At 62.0% G+C, this 18,643-nt stretch overlaps 1 protein-coding gene and 1 long non-coding RNA gene across 7 annotated transcripts in view; one reads left to right on the forward strand and one right to left on the reverse strand.

The window, feature by feature from the left end:
- Positions 1-54: 54 nt before the first annotated feature.
- Positions 55-15,724, reverse strand: LOC310885693. 6 transcript variants are annotated; one of them, XR_014574896.1, is made up of 5 exons: positions 8,774-9,976; positions 6,042-6,351; positions 5,517-5,916; positions 4,776-4,997; positions 55-3,139 (listed from the first exon to the last, which is right to left on the reverse strand). It is a non-coding gene; the product is annotated as an uncharacterized lncRNA (long non-coding RNA). The 6 variants fall into 6 exon arrangements; XR_014574897.1 differs by lacking the exon at positions 55-3,139 and adding an exon at positions 13,246-15,724 and having other exon boundaries at positions 4,859-4,997; positions 8,774-9,702; XR_014574898.1 differs by lacking the exon at positions 55-3,139 and adding an exon at positions 13,246-15,724 and having other exon boundaries at positions 4,859-4,997; positions 8,774-9,705.
- The window catches only part of NGFR (nerve growth factor receptor), a 13,213-nt gene continuing 2,480 nt past the window's right edge, over positions 7,911-18,643 (forward strand). Inside the window, exons 1-4 of the mRNA XM_083809311.1 lie at positions 7,911-8,067; positions 11,546-11,687; positions 15,733-16,092; positions 18,154-18,397. Coding sequence (XP_083665437.1) covers positions 8,026-8,067; positions 11,546-11,687; positions 15,733-16,092; positions 18,154-18,397 — 788 coding nt within the window. The 5' untranslated portion in view covers positions 7,911-8,025. The remainder of the gene's footprint in view (positions 8,068-11,545; positions 11,688-15,732; positions 16,093-18,153; positions 18,398-18,643) is intronic.

Below are 18,643 nucleotides of genomic sequence, written 5' to 3' on the forward strand. Positions count from 1 at the left end.
CCGGTCTGGCTCCCCCATAACTCTCTAGGAACACCCCCGATCATTTCCCTCCTCCCCTCGCAGCCCCCTCCAGCCCCCCTTCCCCCTGTCCGGGAGGTTTCCTGCCCCGCTTCTGCGCACGGATGCGCACAAAAGGAGACGAAAAGGCGAGGATGCTGCGGCCGGGGCGTCGAAAGCAGTTGCCATAGGGACCGTATCTGCGAGCATCGGCCTGGGCTTCGTTTGAAATCTCAGCCTCCCCTCTTTGTTTTAGCCCTTGCCGCAGCTCTGCTAGGAGTCCAACTGGGGCGTGAACCCCAAATCCTCCCCCCCCCGTGCCAGGGGAGCCACCGGTGGGCAGCCGGTGGCTGCGGGAGGAAAAGCGTCGGCTGCTGGGGAGCTGTGGGGTGAACGGGGTGGGCACGGAGCGGGGAGCGAAGGGAAATGCAGCCAGATAGCTCCCAAAAAGCCGTACCCCTTGATGAAAGCAATCGGGGGGGGGGGGTGACAGGGAGGGAAATGCAAGCAGACAGCCCCAGCGCGCTGATTAAAGGCGGGGGCACTGGGCTGACCTCGGGGGGCATTAACAAGAAGCAGGTTTGGGGCCGGAGAGACCCAGCAGCCAGAGCTGTCCCACCCCACACACGCACCTCATGTCCCCCAGCCTGGCCCCGAAAAGCCCCCAAATCACCCCAAATCTCAGGAGGAGGCACCTTTCGCCCTTGCTAAAGGCAATGGGAAGGGCTCATCCATCAGTGGGACAGGTCTGGGGGAACCACACAGCGATGGGAGGAACGGGGCCGCCGGGGGCTACTCGAGACCCCCCCGGTTCGCTGACATCTCCGATAGCATCATTATCCCGACTAAACAAACCCAGCTCGATGGCTCGCTTTGTTTTCCTTTTAGGGCTCCAAAATATTTTGCATTTTAATCAAAACCACAGGACACAGGAGACCCCTGATGCTGAGGGCATCCCACGCTCCCCTTCCAGTCCTGTGGACGGCGAGACTGGGGCACGTGAAAGGAGCAGAAGTGGTTATATTTGAGCTCCCCGTGCTCAGGTTCACCCCGCAGCCGTGAGAGCAGGGCAATGTCCATCACACACAGCGATTTGGCTGCTGGGATGGACACGAGGACGAGTTCATGAGGAATTTGTGAGCCGATGGGGTTTATTCCCCTGCTTCGAGGCGTGGAGAAAGCGTGGCAGGGCGCGGGATGCTGCTTGTGCTTCAGCTACAGCGGTGGCTGGAAATGGGGGGAGATTTGGCAGCCAGTGCTGGGGATGCTCCAACCCCCCCCTCCCCATGGCTGCATCTTGCGCTCCCGGCTCGGTGCTGACCCCAGAGGAAAAAAATCCCAGAGGAAAAGCTCCTTTTGTCCCTGGGAGGTGGCATTCCTGAGGTGCGGCCCTGGTGGAGGAGGAAGGCGCAGGACGGGCGTTTCGTCTCCAGGAGCTCGCCAGAGACCTCAGCGAGAGCAAAACCGACGGGGGACACCCCCAGCGAGAAGGAAAGGAGCGGGGCTGGGGCATTGCAGCTGCTCTGCTCATCCCCGTCAGCTCACAGCCAGGCTGGATCACCTCCTCGCCCCAAATGGGGACAGGATGAACCCCCCCTCGCTCCAGGATGGGGCTCGGACCCCCCCTTCCCCATCCCTTCCCCCGAACCTGCCACCGCCCCCCACTCACTGTGGATGTCACGGGGCCGTGCCAGAAACCCACAGAGGCAGGGGGAGAAATGGGAACCGAGGTTGATTTAATGACCCCGAGCCTTTGGGGCCAGTGACCGGGGCTGGCAGGATGAGCGATGGGCAGCGGGGCGAGCGCGGCGATGAATCTTGCTGTCGGGAGAGGTCCGGGATGCGGTCAGCGCGAGCGTGCAGGTGGTCACAGCAGGCTGAGTTCCTGAGTCTGGCAGCAAAGGGAGTAAAAAGGGGAACGGCATCCCCTGGTAGGCGTCTGGGCTGCTTCCTGACAGCCAGGGGACGGCAGGAGGGGAGGCAAAGCGCTGCCAGCAGCTTTCTGCTGGGCAGCTCCCAGCTGCTCGCTGGGTTTTCTGAAGTTTGGGCCAAGAAAAGCAACGCGGATGCTCTGGGGGGGATCGTCCAGCTCCAGGATGCTGCGTGATGTCCCCGTCCCCGTAGCACCGTGCGCTGGGATGGACGCAGAAAGCAGCCCTGTGCCGGGCAGGGCAGAAAATCCCCTGATCTGTGGGCTGGCGCCTTGATTTTTGCCGATGAATAAATAGAGAGACAGCATCTCTGAGCGCTTGGCAAGGAACTGCTCAGCTTCCCGGGTGTCTGTGAGGGGCAGGGATCAGGGATCCCTGCTTCCCGCGTGGGGAAACCGAGGCACAGCAGAGTTAGCTGGAGATATTTCTAACGCATCCACTAACTCCATGCCCACCTGGTGTGATGATGGGAGAAGGGAGGAGGGAGGCAAAATGCCCCTGGATCTTGCCTGGGCAATGTGTATGCTGGAAAGCAGCTTGAAAAGCAGCCCACAGCAGGCTGAGCACTGGAGCAATTAAATAAATGTCCACTTCCAGAAAGAATTTATTTAAAAAAAAAAAAAAAAAGGAATGAAGAAAAAAGAAAACACTGAGCCCATCTAAAAGTCAAGGGAAAGAAAGCCCAGTCCTGCCCCGTTCCGCTCCCCGCCTTGCTCCGTCCTTATCACCGCCGTGGAGGATTTGACGCTCATCTCCTCCTAACAGCAGAGTTCCTGATCCAGCAGCAGCAAAACCGAATCAATCGGTTCCCAAAAGCCAGGCTGGTGAGAAGAAAGGCAGCCCTGCCCCTGGCATGTGGAACCAATCCATACCTTAAGCAGAAAAATATTGATAAGGTGGCTGCCGCAGACATATTTATGTCCTTCCTTATACGTGCCACGAGCAGAGAGTTTCTCCCCCCTGCCTGGCCCTGAGCAGAGCGTTATTTTAAATTGTGCAAAATCGCCTCGCTTGCTCGGGGAGGCAAAGCACAGTCTATTTTTACCATCTCATGATTTTGCCATCGCTCCATCCCGAGGAGGGATCGAGTTTCCTGGACATCGTGGGCTCCGCTCGCGGGAGATTCCTTCGCTCGGTCCTTATAAGGCACCAGAGATTCGTCCCCGCCAGCACCGCGAGTCCCCCCTGCCGCGCTCGGGTGATGGATCACGCTGCAAGGACAGCGAGAGGAAGAAAAAAAGGAAGGGAAGGAGGATGGGAAGCCTTGGGGCTGGAGATTAACAAGTGAAAAAGACAAGGCGGGGGGGGGGAAGGTTGGAGAGAGGCATTAGGAGAAATTACAGGCATGGAAATCGAGGAGTATAATCGAAACCAGACTGGGACACTTTGACAGTAATGGAAATCAGGTTTGGGGGAGTTTGGGGAACGTCATGTCCCTCCTGCCCTGGAGACCTGCAGTTGGGGTGCTTGGAGCCTTCGCCCCATGCTGGACATCAGCCTGCGAGGCTGCAGCCCCCCACACCACCCCTCCCATGTTTCCAAGCCACCACCGAGGACACCCAGGAGCCAAAATCAACCTGTGATCTCTGCTCGGGACCCGCAGGCAGCACCAGGGGAGCTCCCTGGCCTCAACCCACAGCTCCTGGCCACGCGCCCCCACGTCTTCCCGAGCCCTCCTGCCCTCCTCGCTGCTGCGCACCGTCCCCAGCACCAATGGTCCATCTCTGCGTGATCCGCCCAGATTTGTACCACCGACACCGACGGGTTGCGGCGGTACCGGTGAGTACAAAAGACACTGAGAACATGCTGAGACAGCGGGAGCTTCGTCCCCAGGCCAGGGTGGGAACATCCGAGTGGGCAAAAGCAGCCCCAGGTTTGGGATGCTGCCACCACCGTCCGAGTCCCATCCCATGAGAATAACTCCCTGCAGAGCACAGGCTCGGGGTTTTGGAGCTCTCCATGCATTTTGCAGGCTGCGTGCACCCCCCTTAGTAAGGGGGAAAGGGGAGGTGTTAAGGGCAGCCCCTCCCCAGCTTTCTAAATGCAGAGAGCTGTTTGCCCCTGAATGGTAAAAAAAAAAAAGCTGCTGCATGAGCCTGGGGCCACCCAGAGCTCCCCACGGAAGGCGCTCGGTGGTTTCTAAATCGCCGTTGAAGATGGAGCTGCTCACCCCATAGCTCCCTGCCAGCTCCTTTGCGGAGAGCAAATGGGTGGTTGCGAAGCTGCCAGAGGCGCCCAGCAGCTGACGGGAGCGAGCAGCACGGCCACGAGCCCAGCGCACGGGAGCTGACCTTGGCCTCGAGCCTTAAAAGCTTTCAAGTGCCCAATTCCCACTGATCGAACCGAGAACCAGAGGGAGCCCTCGGCTTCCCCCCGTGCCTTCGAGCTCTCTAGAGGCGGGCTTGGCCCTTGCCAAGCGGCTCAAGGTGCAAATTTCTCAGGAAGGGCGGCCAAGAGGGTGCAAATGACCAAAAAAAAAAAAAATAATCCTCTCCTCTTTCTTTTTCCACTGCGGAAGAATGTGCTTTTTGTTCCCGATCTGCATGAATTCCTCCCCGCCCCGCAGGGATGGTCCTTGGAGGAGGTGGCTCCCGGCAGAACGAAGCCCCACGCTGAAGCCTGCAGCGCGAGCCCCCAGCCCCATTTCCAGCCCTAATTCGCCCCCTGCTCCCGGCACAGCCACGGCCCTCGAAGCCCATCCCGTAACGCGGCGGCACCCGCGCTCTGCCTGGGCTTTTCTTTGCCTTTTCCTTTATTTATGCTCTCCACGCTGGCTGCGAACAGCTGGGGCAGCACGCTGCTCTTTTCCCAACGTGTATTATTTATTCATCGTTATTTATAACTTACCATTACCGCGTCGCTGTCTTTGTCGGGAAGGTAATTACCTATGCTTTTTAGTAAAATCAATAAAAAGTTTGAAGGCAGGGACTCGCGCCGAGTGTTTAACTCGTGCTATTTCTCGGGGCCCCACAAGTCCTGGTGGGGCGGCAGGAGAGGGGGAAAACATTGCTGATGTTTGCTTGGAGACCTCTGGACTTTGAAGCGCGCGGGGGGAAGACCTTGACGAGCCTGAGGAGAGATAACGAGAGCTTGAGATGGGTGCTCTGGCCTTGAGAGGGACTTGATGCAAAACTTCCCCGAGCTGTAATTGGGCTCTTGCTAATTAAACCTTCCCGTCCTGGAGGAGGGAGGCACGCCGGGCACAGCTGTGTCTCCCAGGGGTGATGTTTTCGCCGACGGGATGCTTCGCTTGGGGCCGCCGCGGGCTCGGTCCCAAACCAGCCCCGCGGAGGCGTTTTGGCCCCCAGCTCCTCCAAGCACATGCGAAGCAGCCGCGGTTTCCTGGGCTGCTCCGAGCCCCGTCCTCCTCCCCGCTCCCACCTCACCTCTCTGCTCCTTGGTTTCAGCCCCAGCCACGTTTTTTTTTTTTGCTCATCCCCATTTACCAACAATGGCAAGCCCAACCAGCTACCTGGAGCCAGGAGCCCCCCGCTGCTCCTCCAGCAGCGAATCCCCTGTTTGTGAATCCCCCAGCCCGAAAGGAGGCCAGGAGCCAGCACAAACCCCAAAAGCCCTTTTTCTCCTTACAGGCAGCTTGCAGATGAGCCGTTCACCACCGTGCTCTCAAGGCAAAACCAGCCCTGCTGGAGGCCAGCGCTGTGCCAGTCCCTGTGGCATCGTCCCACCATGGCCGAGCAGGAGCTGGAGCATCACCAAGACACAATTTTGGATCTCCCAATGGCCATGAGCTGTCCCAGGAGCGTGGCCAGCCGTGCTCGTACGCGGAGCTGATTGTGGGTGGATGTAGCTCTCGGTACAACTTGGAGGACATCATTGGTTGCTGTCCTGCAACCCCCACCGGCAGCCAAAAGGACGATCCCAGAGCAAATAAACCCCTGGAGCCTTTGGTTTTAATTCAGAGAGGTGACAGCAGACTTTTAAGAGGCTTTTTGTCATTGCGTGGAGCCAGGAAAGGGCCACAACCTTTCTGGGACAGAAAAAAAAAATAAAAGTGGGGCCGGGGGGGGGGATGGATTTAATGAAAAGCGCTGGCGAGCCCCGTCACCAAAGGAGCCGCGCAGGGCTGGGATGGGAGCAGAAGTTTTCACTTACCTTCGCTGGCTGCCAGCCCAGCCTCGTGCAGATGCGGCCCAGCTGAGCGGCCGTCTCTGTCCGCCTGGCTCTGGTTTGTGTCGCCGTGATGGTTTTTATTTTTCCCGGGGTGACTCGTGCCGCGGTGTCAGACCCTCCTGCAAAGTCCTCGCTCGGCGCTGGGGTCGGGGAGCTCCTCTCGCACGCGCTGCGCCCTCGAACAGAGCCCCCAGAGCCCAGCGAGTGCGTCCCATCACGGGGGGGGGGCAGACCCCAAATCGCTCCGGGATGGAAGGATGCGTAAAACGGCCCAAGGAAGCAGCCCGGCTCGCTGCAGCAAAGCAACAAAAGCAACTCCAACTGCAAGAGACCCGGGCTGCTCCCCCCGCTGCGCCCAGCCCCACCAGATGTCCGCAGGCAGCTTTGCCCCATTTCCAAGCATTGAAAAGGGATAGAGAGAGGGGTGCTGAGCTCATGGCTGGGGTGGGCAGCACTCCCATACCCCACGCCCCAGCTCTGGCGGGCGCTGCCCTGTCCCCACCTGGCCCCGGCACGCCTTTCTGGCCAGCAAACCCACGGCCATGTGGCTCACACGTGTGTTCCCGCGTCTCCGTGCCGGAGAACAAACGGCGGCTTCAGTTTAATCCTATTTAAAGAGGGACTTTCCTCAGAGCCCTTCCCGGCTGCCCGTTGGAGCGGGGCGAGCCGGGAGCTGCCGACCCCGCACACCTCGGCGGGTCGGTGAGGAATTCCAGCCTGCGCCCATCAGCGTGACAAAGCCCCCAGCCCAACGCAGCACAAAGCTGAGAGACAGCCAGACAGCAGCCCCGGCCCCATAAAGGACGCCCCCTGCTCCATCCCGTGCTGGGTAAAGGCATTTGGGGCAGGGTGGCAAAGCCATGGGGTGAAGGAGTCCCTCTTCTCTCCCAGCCCCAGGAGCCGCCCCTGGCGCCAGAGTTTCTGGGCGGTTTCCAACAAACCTCCTCACCGAAGCCACACAAAACCCATTGCTTTTTTCCAACAAGCCCCACAAAGAGCGTTTCTGGTGCTGACACACCAAGGCGGGGGCCAAACCGAGCCGGGGAAAGGCCGTGACATTTCCAACTGCCTCTCCTTTACACGCAGCTTAACAACTCAGCACCACGGGACCGCGGCTGGGCAGGATCGGGACGGGGCTGCCCTGGAATAAGTTGAAAGCGGAGGGAGCAGCACGTGGGGAGATTTTTAGGAAATGAAGGATGGGTTTTACACCTGAGGGTGGATTTACGAAGAGGAGCAGGTGGCTTTACAAAGAGGAGCAGGTGGCTGCCGCTCCGGGCACGGCAGCATCTCCTCCTCGCTGCTGGGAATTTCTCTTTGTCACCCAGAGGGTTGGCACAGACCTGGCAAGGGTCGTGGTCCTGGGGGTGTCACCAGCACCTGCAGGATGCTGTGCCTTGCCCACGCAGCCAGAGGAGGTCCGGTGAGCCCACCCCAGCCTCAGCCCTCCACCCACAGGCACTGACCTGCCCGGAGCCTCTCTCTGAGCCTGCAGCATAATTAAAAAACCCATTAACGAGCCCGTGGTGAGGACAGGGACTGGTGGAGAGCTGGAGCAGGGCGTGCAGGGATGGGCGGATGGAGGCGTTGGAGGGGATGGAAAGAGATGGATGGATGGATAAAGGGATGGATGGCTGGACAGAGGCATGGATGGACGGACAGCAGAGGAGGGTGCACAGATGGACACAAACACCGGAGGGGCCGGGGGGAGCGCACCCCAAAAACGCTTTGTGGGAGGGCGGCGGGGTCTTGTTGGGGCGGGGGGGGGGGGTCCGGGCTTTGTGTGCCGACAGAGGAGGGTGCTGGCTCTGCTGCTCGCCGTGATGCTCCGGGGGCGGAGAGGAGGAGGAGGAGGAGGAGGGACTTGCAGCCCTTTTCTGGTGCTGCCGAGGCGGCGGGCGGCAGAGGGAGGGCAGCCCGGCCGCGCACCCGCTGCTCGGGGGATGCGAGGCGACCCCCGCGCACCATGGCCGGGCTCCTGCCGCTGCTGCTGCTCCTGCTGCCGGCGGTGAGTGCCGGGCCGGGAGGCGGGGAGGGCTGCTCGCAGGTGCCCGGGGAGCCCCGAGCCCCGGAGGGAGCGGGGAAGGAGCCCGGGGGGGTCCCCAGGTCCCGCAGGCGCCAGGCGGAGGTGGGATGGAGAGGAGGCGGGGTACCCCGGCGCTGCGCCCCCGGGGCTCTCCAGCCTCCTGTTTGGAGGGTCCCGGGGGTAGCGGGCAAGCGGAAGGCGGGGAGGGCAAATGTAGAGGGCTGGAGGGTCCCGGAGGCACCGGGCAGCCGGGCTGGAGGGTCCCCCGGGTGGGCAAGCGGAGCGCGGCTGGGCGCAGAGGGAGGGGAGCGGGGAGGTGGGTGGGGATGGGGACCCCCTCGGGATGGCTTGTGCAGCCCCTCGCGTCCTGCCAGCACCGAGATGGGCTCTGCCATCCCTTTTCTCCCGGGAAAAAGGGTGGTGGTGGTGTGGGGGGGGGGAGCAGCCCCACCCCTGTGCCTCCATCTCCTGAACCCCATGGCCCCAAACCTTCCCCCTAACCTGCCCGGCTCCAAACTCAATGCCCTGTAGGAAGGGCAAAGCTTTCCTCCCTGCAGTGCGAGCCCCCCGGACAGGCACAGCCTCAGCCTGTGCCACAGACAAAACTTTAGGGCGTGGGGGGGCAGGGAAGAGGGGGATGCCCGGAGCAGGACACACGGACTGGGCACACCAGGACAGACGGAGCTACCTGGGGCAGAAACGGGGCTTTTGCTCCGGCAGGATTTGATGGCGAGGGTCCCGGAGGGCTCGGCAGGCAGCAGGACACCTTTTGGGCAGATGTTAAACCCCGTGCTTCAGCGGTTTCATTCAGAGACCGAGGAGGAGAGTGGGGCCGGGGGCTCTGTGCCAGAGGGTCCCCTTCCCTCGGACACCCGTGGGTCAGGGGCCGGGCTGGCCGAGCTTCCCAGGACCAGGTGGCAGAGAAAGCAAGACCTGATCCCAGCCAATATGATTCAAGTGATTTCAGCCCTGGGAAATTCCTCCCTCCTGGAGCAGCCTCCTGCAGCCAGGCAGGGCTTCGGGGTCCCCCAAACCCTGCAGCCACCTCCCCAGGTCAGGGCTGGATGTGTCCCCAAGGATTACACCTGCCGAGCCCACCCAGCCCCGCAGGAGAGCTGGGGAGAAGGAACCCCACTGCCCCTCTATCCCTCACCGGGACAGGTCTAGAGGTGCTCCCACAGCTGTGGCCGCAGCCCCAGGGCCACCCCAAACCCCAAGAACCCCAATTTCATGGCTCGTTACCTGTGCTGCTGGGACAGGAGCTCAGCAGGGGAGGAGGCAGAGCCCTGCCCGTCCTGCCGCGCCGAGGGCTGGCCGGACCCGGCGAGCTCAGACGTGGCTCTTCGCGCTGCCCAAAGTTTGGGGAGTGCTCGGAGTCAGGGGCTTGGCCTTTTCTAGACAGGGTGCATAGCCAAAAAATGCAGAGCCCGCCTGTCAGGCTCGCGGGCGGTTCGGATCCAGGCTTGCCGCTGGGCCCATCTCCAGCTGCAGCGTCGCCGCCGTTCCCTGCTCCGGCGCAACACATTTTTTTGTGCCAGGGCTGGGGAGATAATGGTGCCTCGCAGAACTCGCTCTGCGTAGCTCTTCCTCCAAGGCCATCTCCTCAACCGGCAGCATCTGCTAGGGGAGAGGAACGTACAGGAACAACTCAGAAAGCAATTAAAAGCTCACAAAGGTGTTGCTCGCACCCTCTGCGCGTCCCCCCTCCTCGGTCCGGCTGTCAAGATGCTTTATAGTGTTAATACCTGTGGCTTTGTCAACAGGAGTTGTGTTAATAACATGCACATTTCAGCGGGCTAATGCAGACCATGTGCCCCCCTCATAAGCGTGTTAATCTTTACGAACGTTTCAGTGCTCGAGGTGGAGCTGAAAGGGAAATGCAGGCGGGGGGGGGGGGGGGGGGCGCAGCACCTGGGACTGGAAGTTGCCTTTTCCACACCATTTAGAAGCGCCGAGGGTAGGACCTGGCAGCGGGAGGGGGAAGCACAGGGTGTCCCTCAGCAGCCTGAGGAGAGCAGGGGGAAGTTGTCGGGGCTCCGGGTTTTGCACGGAGGAAACGAGGCAGCCGGGTCCTGGCCCCGCGGGGCTGCTCGCAGCTGCCTCAGGCGCGGGCGGCGTGGGAGAGCTGGCTGCTGCTGGCCCCAGCTGCTGGCCCCAGCCTTCCCAGCACTATTTATAGCCAGGCACGTTGGGATGCTTCCCTCCTTCCCAGCCGCTGCTGCGGGGAGCAGAAACCTGCCCGAGCGTGGGGGGATTGCTGCAGAGGATGGGGCAGAGGGAGCAGCAGGGCGAGCTCCAGCCCTGGGTGGCTGCAAGCAGCGGGGCACATCCCTGCTGCCTGGCTGAGTCCCTGCTGCAAAGCGAGCCCGTTTCTCCCCCCCCCCCCCCCCAACCCATTCATTCCCCAGCTGGTGTCTGGGGGCGCTGGAAGTGCCCCCCCATGCCAAACCCTCTCTCGCCCGTGCAGCCAGGGCCCGGTGCCAGGTCAGGCTGGCGAAGCAGTGCCAGCCAGGAGAGCGCATGCTTTCCAGCGCAGGGTAATTGGAGCACTTTGTCATTCAGCTGCCTATAATTGGCGCTCCATTGTCTCAGGCCGGGCCGGATGATGCCGGATGATGCACCCGTGAGTTCATAACGCCGCATTGTGCGAAGAAGAGAGGCGGCCAAGTGGCTGACAAGGCATCCAGATGCGTGGGGACGCAGGGAGGGGGAGCTCCTCCACGCTCCCGTTGAGTTTCTTCCCCCAGACCAGGCTCAGCCTGATGGCAAAGGGATGGCGGGTCCGACCCGCAGCCCAGCCAGCGCTGCTCCCTGCTGCAAAGTGCATGTGCAGCGGGGCTCCAAACCGCACTGCTCATGGCACTTTTATTGCTTCCATATGTGATGACAGGTTTTATAAGCAAATACACTCACTCCCATTAGACGGCTGAAGCTCTCTCTGCTCCTTTTAAAGTCTTCATTTCCATCGTGGGGGCTGATTTCCAATCGCGATGCTCAGCGAGAGCATGGCACGGAGCAGGGACCCCAGCCCTCCAAACCCTCCCTGGGGGCTGGCAGGTTTTCCTGCAGCCAGCCTGGAGGTGATGCCCTGCTGCCCGCCAGGCAGGGAAGGGCTGAGCCTTTTGGGATGGCACAACATCCCCAGGGGGAGCAGGGGAGAGATGAGAACAAAGAGTGCCGTTACCCTGCTTCCCCCATCGCATCCACCAGCCGCAGGCTCTCATCGCCTCCATCAGTAACACTTCGAGGGGCTTTCCAAATGAGCGAGTTCTGCCTAGGAAAACCATTTAACTCCCCTTTCTCCCAAGCCCTGCATTTAATACACGATTCCCCTTTAGCCCAGACATCGGGTGTCCACCCCACGGCACAACCCTACCTGGATGCCACGCGTTTCTCTGCCCACCCTTGCAGGGGGAATCCCGTGCCCAGAGTCACGTCCCAGCTCTGTTTTCTCTCCCAGGGACCCGCCTGGGGCTCCAAGGACAAGTGCTTCACCAAGATGTACACGACGAGCGGGGAGTGCTGCAAAGCCTGCAACCTGGGCGAGGGGGTGGTGCAGCCCTGCGGGGTCAACCAGACCGTCTGCGAGCCCTGCCTGGACAGTGAGTACCTGCTCCCCCCCCCGCCGAGGGTGCTGGGCACAGGGGGGTTTTGGGGACCACAGGCAGGCACCAGGGTCCTCCCCGCGTGCATCCCCTTGGAAGAGCTGCGTGGGTGTGCTTTGTGCTGCTGGCTGCAGCCTCCCGGTGCCCAGCTCCTGCACAAACGCACCCAAAGGGCAGCGTTACTCCCAGGATTTCCCCCAGTCCTTCAGACAGCTGCCCAGCAAATCCCAGCCCCAGATACAGCGACTGCCCCGTTCTGGGACCCGCTGGTGCCAGGCATGTTTGCAGGCCCCCTTCCAGGGCACCGCTCCCCCCGGTGTCCCCCAGCTCCTCACTAGCACTGCCCTCCAGTACTTTTTTTTACCTTGTAAAGGCTGCAAAATAAAGCTAGGGGAGGGAGAAGCAAATCACACAGGCTCCCGATACAGAAGTGGGGGGGACAGTTTTCTGCTGGCCAACTCCAGGCACATTGCCTATGTCAAATGCTTCGTAAATGTCGGTCAGGTTTGTGCTGGCGGGCTGGGTAAACGCTTACAGATGAAGTGGCCCAACTATTAGCGTTTAAACAATGCCGTGATAGGCGTAAGGAATCTGCCCTTCAAATTTACTGCTGCAAACCCTTTGAAGACCTGGGGACAAGTATTTGTAGGAAATTCTGTGCCAGCCAAGCCCAGACTGCTCCGGGGATGTGGTTTGAGAGGGGGAAGGGGCAGAGCACAGCCATGGGGGAAGTGAAAGGGGCAGAGACCGGTGGGGGAGAAGCCCTATAACCAGAGAAGCCCCATAACCAGAGCGGCACCGGCACAGAGCAGCGTCAGGGCAGTGCTAAAAATACCTCTGCCTTCCTGCAAAATCGATGAAGGGCGCTCACCCTCCGAGCAGCTGGGGAGGCTGCAACCCACCGGCTGCAACCTTGGGGCGGGCTCGCTCGCTGCTCCTGGCTCCAGCCCAGCTCCCGGGATGCAGGGCTGCAAACCCAGAGGGCACAGCAGGGCTGCTTTGTGTTCCAGAGATGCTCCGATGGGAACGCCTCACTTAAGCCCCTCCGTTTCCAGGCTGGGGGATGGCTTACTTCCCACCTTCTTTCTGGGAACTGGGGGTGGAAGGGAGTTTCCACCCTCCCTGGAGGATGGCGGGTGCAGAGGTTACAGAGAGACCTCGACCTGGCTGCGCGAGCCAGGGCACGGGTGTTGGTGGCTGTATGGGAGTGCTGCTGCTCTGGTTTGCACCCCAGATTCCCCTGCCCGGCCCCAGCAGGATTAACCTCCGGCACCGACTGCGGTGGGTCAGGGAGGTGAGCTGGAAAGCATCGAGACCAAAAGGCCTGCTCCCTTCCTCCAGCCCTGCAGGGATAAGGGCAGGCAGGGCCAAACGCTCCCAGCGCCACCCTTTGCACCTTGCTTGGCTTTGCTGCCAAAGGGCCAGCAAGGCTGGCTGCTCCTGGCACCCCTCCGTGCCTCAGTTTCCCCCACAGCCCTCCGTCCGCCCCCCAACCCCATGGCTCACACCCCCCAGTTGGGAGCTTCCCCCCCTCCCCGATATGCTCCTCACTCACCCAAGCCCATGGTGTAAATCCCAGGGCAGGATCAGGCCTCCGCCACCCCGCTGGGCAGCGAGGGGACAACCCGGCCCCTCGTTGCGTCAACTGGGACCGGCAAACAAACCGCAGAGTTGCAAAGAAAAGGGGAACCAACCTTGCTGCTGGCCATCCTGCTTTCTACCCCCAGCCCTGCCCCAGCTGCAGGTGTTCGTTGTCGACGCAGCAGGGGCTGAGCCCCAAAATTCATCAGCTGGGAGCTGCTGGGTGGGGCTGATGGATGGGTGCTGGGGGTGCGGGTGCTGAAAGGTCCCCAGTTGCCCTCTGAGCCCAGCGGGGGGATTTCTGGGGATGGAGAGGAGACCTGCAGACCCATCACCAGCCCGTGCTGGGATGGAGACGGGATCCTTTGGGAGCTGCTTCCACCCTTCTCCCCCAGCCTGGGCTCCCACCGGCCCCCAGGGGTGCTGCATGGGCAGCCCCTTCCCTGCAGAAAGCCCCGGCTGCCGGGCACGGGGAACGTGGGCACGAAAATCCCCACCTCCACCCCAGGCTGCCTCCGGGGCTTCGCCTTGGGCAGCCTCCCAACCCATCGGCCAAACGGTTTCGCAAAGAATTTTTGCTCCTATCACAGCAGCACCCCTGTCAAAGCCTGAAGGCAGCCCAAATGGCCACTTGCTTTTTTATTATAATTTTTCTTCTCTCCCTCCCTTGCCACACACCCCCCCCCTGCCCCCGATGGCTGCCTCATGATTTATTTATCCCCCTTCGCCAGCCTCCATCGCTGCGGGAGGGAGGGGGGCCCCGGCTGAATCTCAGCTGTAATTTGCTCAGCTCCGATACCTTGCTGCCACTGAAAATGTGCCCACTCAGCCGTATGCCTTTCCTGGCCACTTCCCCGCTCTAATGGTGCCTATCAATAATTCAGAATAATGCGAGGGATGAGTCCAGGTTAATGGGAGCCGCACACGCCAGCAGCCGACCCAGCGCGGCTCTGCCTCCGCTCGGCCGGGCAGGGGCTGCTCGCCCAGCCGAGGCCCCCCCTCCCATCAGCCGCATCCGCTGCTTTTGGCACGGTTTGCGCGTGACACGGTGATGTATGGCACAAGTGCGAGGGGGCTGGTGCAGAAGCCCCTGTCCCCGAAGGAGAAGGAACGGCTTTGGGGAGCCCCGGTGACATCCCGGTGCTGGCTCGGTGCCCCTTGTCCTTGGGGTGCAGCGGGCGAGCTGCCCCTGCCCGTCACCGGCACCTCGGGGCTCTTCCTTCCCCTCTGTCTTGAAAATGTCACAAAAGAGGCACCAGAGCAGCTCCTCCTGGAGGCTCCATCTCTCGTGGGCCACCCGGGGAAGCTGGAGGCCACCAAAGGTGCCGGGAGGCCACGGGGAAGGTTTGGCCAGCGCAGGGCGGGCGCACAGCCCTTGGAGCCTCCAGAGGAAATCCCCAGCTCCTAATTACGGATGGAGAGGTGGCTGGTTTGCCTTCCTGAGGGACTGCACATCATTCCCCAACACCTTCTCCACGGAGGGGATGGGGGATTGGGCTTTCCCCCGCGTTTCGGCAGCGTGGGCCGTGGGGAAACCGCTGCGAAGAGCGTGATGGAGGGAAAGCAACTCTGCCTTCCAGGACGGGCACTGATCCTGGCTCGCTGGGCTAAAAATAACCTCAAACACCTTGGGGACCATGCAGGGGAAGGAGGGGACGCGGGGGGGAGGCTCGGCGGGCTTTGGGAGGGTATTGATTTACACGGCAGAGTCAGTCCTGCGGGGTGAAACTGGAGAGCAAGGAGCCCCAGGGTCAGAGGAGAGTCAGCAATTAGTGTTGTAACCTCCTGTTTGCATCACCTCCCGCATCCCCTGGCCTCCCCGGTGGGGAGCACGAGGCCAAAGAAAGGGGGACTCAGGGCAGAGATGCCCCCAGGGACCTCCCGGGCAGGATGCAGAGGAGAAAGCTTTGGGGATGCGATGTCTGTCGGGGCCAGCGTGGGCCATGGGGACCGTTCGCAGGTCGGAAATGGGGACGGTGCCCTTGCTGCGCACAGGGACGCTCGCTCGGGGACACGGGCACCAAGGACATGGGCACAGCTGGGATGGGTGTGATGGGGACAGCAGCGAGAGCTGTGCAGGCTGCAGGAGCTCAAAGGACCCGAGTTAGGGGCTGCATTCCCCCCTTAGCATGGGGAATTGCTGCAAAAAGGGATTTGCTGTTAACGGGAAGGGAAAGGGCAGGGGGAGGCCATGGAGTTGCCAGGGGCTGGAAGGGGACCGGTGGTTTTGGGGGGGGCTGCAGTGGGGCAAACTCTCCCCATGTCTCAGAGGAGTTCGAAAACGATGAAGAGCGCCGGCCCCAGCCTGCAGCCCCTGCGCAAACCCAGCTCCCCCGACAGGATGGGGCTGGGAGCTGGGGGCTGCAGCAAATCCACCACCGGGGCGCGGAGCGGCCAGCGGGGACGGGAACACCCCAGTGACCCCTTGCTCACCCCGTTTTTTGCTTCCCCCCTTTCCCAGGCGTGACCTACTCGGACACGGTGAGCGCCACGGAGCCGTGCAAGCCGTGCACGCAGTGCGTGGGGCTGCAGAGCATGTCGGCGCCCTGCGTGGAGTCGGACGACGCCGTGTGCCGCTGCGCCTACGGCTACTACCAGGACGAGCTGAGCGGGAGCTGCAAGGAGTGCCGGGTCTGCGAGGTGGGCTTCGGCCTCATGTTCCCCTGCAGGGACTCGCAGGACACGGTCTGCGAGGAGTGCCCCGAGGGCACCTTCTCGGATGAGGCCAACTTTGTGGACCCCTGCCTGCCCTGCACCATCTGCGAGGAGAACGAGGTGATGGTGAAGGAGTGCACGGCCACCTCCGATGCCGAATGCAGAGGTACCGCTGCCTTTTGCGCCGTGGAGCGGGGAGCAGGGCTCGCTGGCTCTCGTGGTGCAAGCACAGACATCTGCAGTGCTCCGTGCCTCAGTTTCCCTTTGCACCACAGCAATGGGGAGGTGGGTGCAGGGCCCCGGGGGTGGAGGAGAAGAGAGAACCCCGTGTCCAGCTGAGATCCCCCACCCCTTGGGCATTGCAGCACGCAGCTTCCTAACGAGCCAGCGCTTGCTGCGAGCCTTCATCTCCCTTGCAAATGCTCAGCCAAGAGGTCCGGCAGCCTCGGACGTTGCTTTCGCTGTCGCCAGAGCCTTCAGCAAAAGGCAATCTGGCAGCCGATGGGTTTTCGATGGGAATTAACTGCTGCTGCGCTCAAAAAGAGCTGGGGAGCAGCCAGCCCCACAGCCCAGGAGGGTTTGGTGTGCAGGGAGAGCATCATTCAGCGGAGCAGCCCGGCCGTGCTGCCCCATGCCATGCACAGTCCCCATATCCCAGTGGGGGCTGTTTTTTGGGGGGGTTTAGGCTGGCACCGGGGCTGCCCCGGCTGCTCTTTGGCAGCAGCAGCACAATTCCTGCCCTGAGCCCCAGTGGCTGAGAAAGGGGCTTTGTCCCGCGCGCCGCTGATTCACAGCACGAGGCGGCAGCCAGCGCAGCTCCCTTTGGCTGATCCCTTGGAAGGGTCGAGTAAATGGAGCCATAAGTCAAGGAGCACAGGGTGAGCTTTGTTAGCTGCCAGCGGGGCCCCGCCGGATACGGCCGTGCCGGCCACCAAAGCATTGCTCCCAAAGGGCAGCGGGATCCGGACGGGGGCCGCGGCTGGGAGGGTCGGCACGGGGAGCTGCCAACGCCGGGCCACCCCTTCCTTTTCCCCCTCCGGGGACAGCCAGCGGGCAGGGCGAAGCGTGTCCCCGGTGCTGCAAAGCCCGTCCCCCGTGCTGTCGTTGTGCTGGAAAGCTCGGGGTGCACGAGCAGAGGTGGAACCTCCAGGCTGGGGATTGCACCGGGGCTGGTTGTTTGTCTGCAGTTGTTCAAGGGCTGGTGCAGCAGGGAGCAGGAATTGGGCTGTGCCCAGGAGGGGTTGGCTGGGGCTTGCTCCAGCCTCGAGCTTGCAAACTGCCTGGGGCATGGGGTGGCCGGGGACGGGGCACAGCCCCGGTGTGGCACAGCGGGGACACAGCCCTGCAGAGCTCACCTGGAGGCTGCCCACGGGCACAGGGAAAGCCCCTGGAGAGGGGCACGGGCAGGTCTGGGGGGAGGCAGGCTCTGCAGGGGGGTTGGGCACGCAGGTGAGAGCTCTTCCCAGTGCAAGACGAGACACATCCATCTGCTGGGTGCGGACCTATGGGTGGGAACGGGGTCACTCCCAGATCGGGGCTGGGCTGGCGGGGCACACCCAGCAGTCAGGGGCCAGGGGAAGGAGACAAGTGAGGGTTCCCCCTTTCTGCTCCCCCCTGGGGGGATGAATCCAGGCTGCAAGCAGCAGATGAAGCAGGCAGACCCAGCTCCTTGCGAGCTGCAGAGGCAGCTGCTTTGCCTTACACAGGTCTCAGTGCAGATGTGCTGTAGATGGGTGGCAGCTGGGGCTGCGTCCTGGGGACCGAGTCCCATATCAGCTCTCTGGGATCAGCGACAGGAGCCGGGGGCTCAGCCAGCAGGCTTGCATGTCTGGGGGAAGAGCTGCTCTTCCATCCCGGTACCAGGGCTGGAGCAAAACCTCAGTGGGGATAAATAAACCCTGCTTGTGCAAGGCTGGATGCCCATAGGCAACGGGGACCCACAGATACGTGGTTTGTCCCTTGCTGAACGGGAAGGCCTTGAGCAAAGCAGTGCTGGGAAAGGAAAACCTTCAAAGCCATGTCCAAGCAGCCCAGCCACGACCAGGCACCATCAGCCTTTCAGAAGGCGAGCCAGCTTTGGCTTGTCTCGGGGTCCAGGGGGACTAGGGGCCCGGGGATGGGTTGGCTTGCAAGGACAAGCTTGGGGACAAGGGGCTGTGCCAGAGCTGCTACAAGTCACCACCAGGTACGTGGCTAACTCTTCCCTTTGTTTTTCCCCTCCTGGCAGACCTCCACCCTCGCTGGACGACGCACACCCCATCCCTGGCGGGCTCAGAGAGCCCCGAGCCTGTCACCAGGGACCCCTTCAACACGGAGGCGATGGCCAGCACCCTGGCAGACACCGGCACCACCATCATGGGCAGCTCGCAGCCTGTCATGAGCCGCGGCACCGCCGACAACCTCATCCCTGTCTACTGCTCCATCCTGGCGGCCGTGGTGGTGGGGCTGGTGGCTTACATTGCCTTCAAAAGGTAGAGAACCAAGCCAGAGCCGTGGGGCTGGGTTGGAAGAGGAGGGAGTTGAATAGGGGGGAGCAGCCCGTGCCCACCCCCGCCGGAGGTCCTGCGTTTGGAGCAGTCACCGACAGCGCCGCGAAATGAGGGAGGGGAGCAGGGTGGGTGGACGGGAGCTGGATTTCCAAAAAATGCATGAGAAATAAGGCAGCTGAGCAGATGAAAGGGGGCGATCGCAGCAGGATGTGGGTGCAAGCCGTGCCC

The sequence above is a fragment of the Anser anser genome (genome assembly GCF_964211835.1).
Source record: "Anser anser genome assembly, chromosome: 23".
NCBI lineage: Eukaryota > Metazoa > Chordata > Aves > Anseriformes > Anatidae > Anser > Anser anser.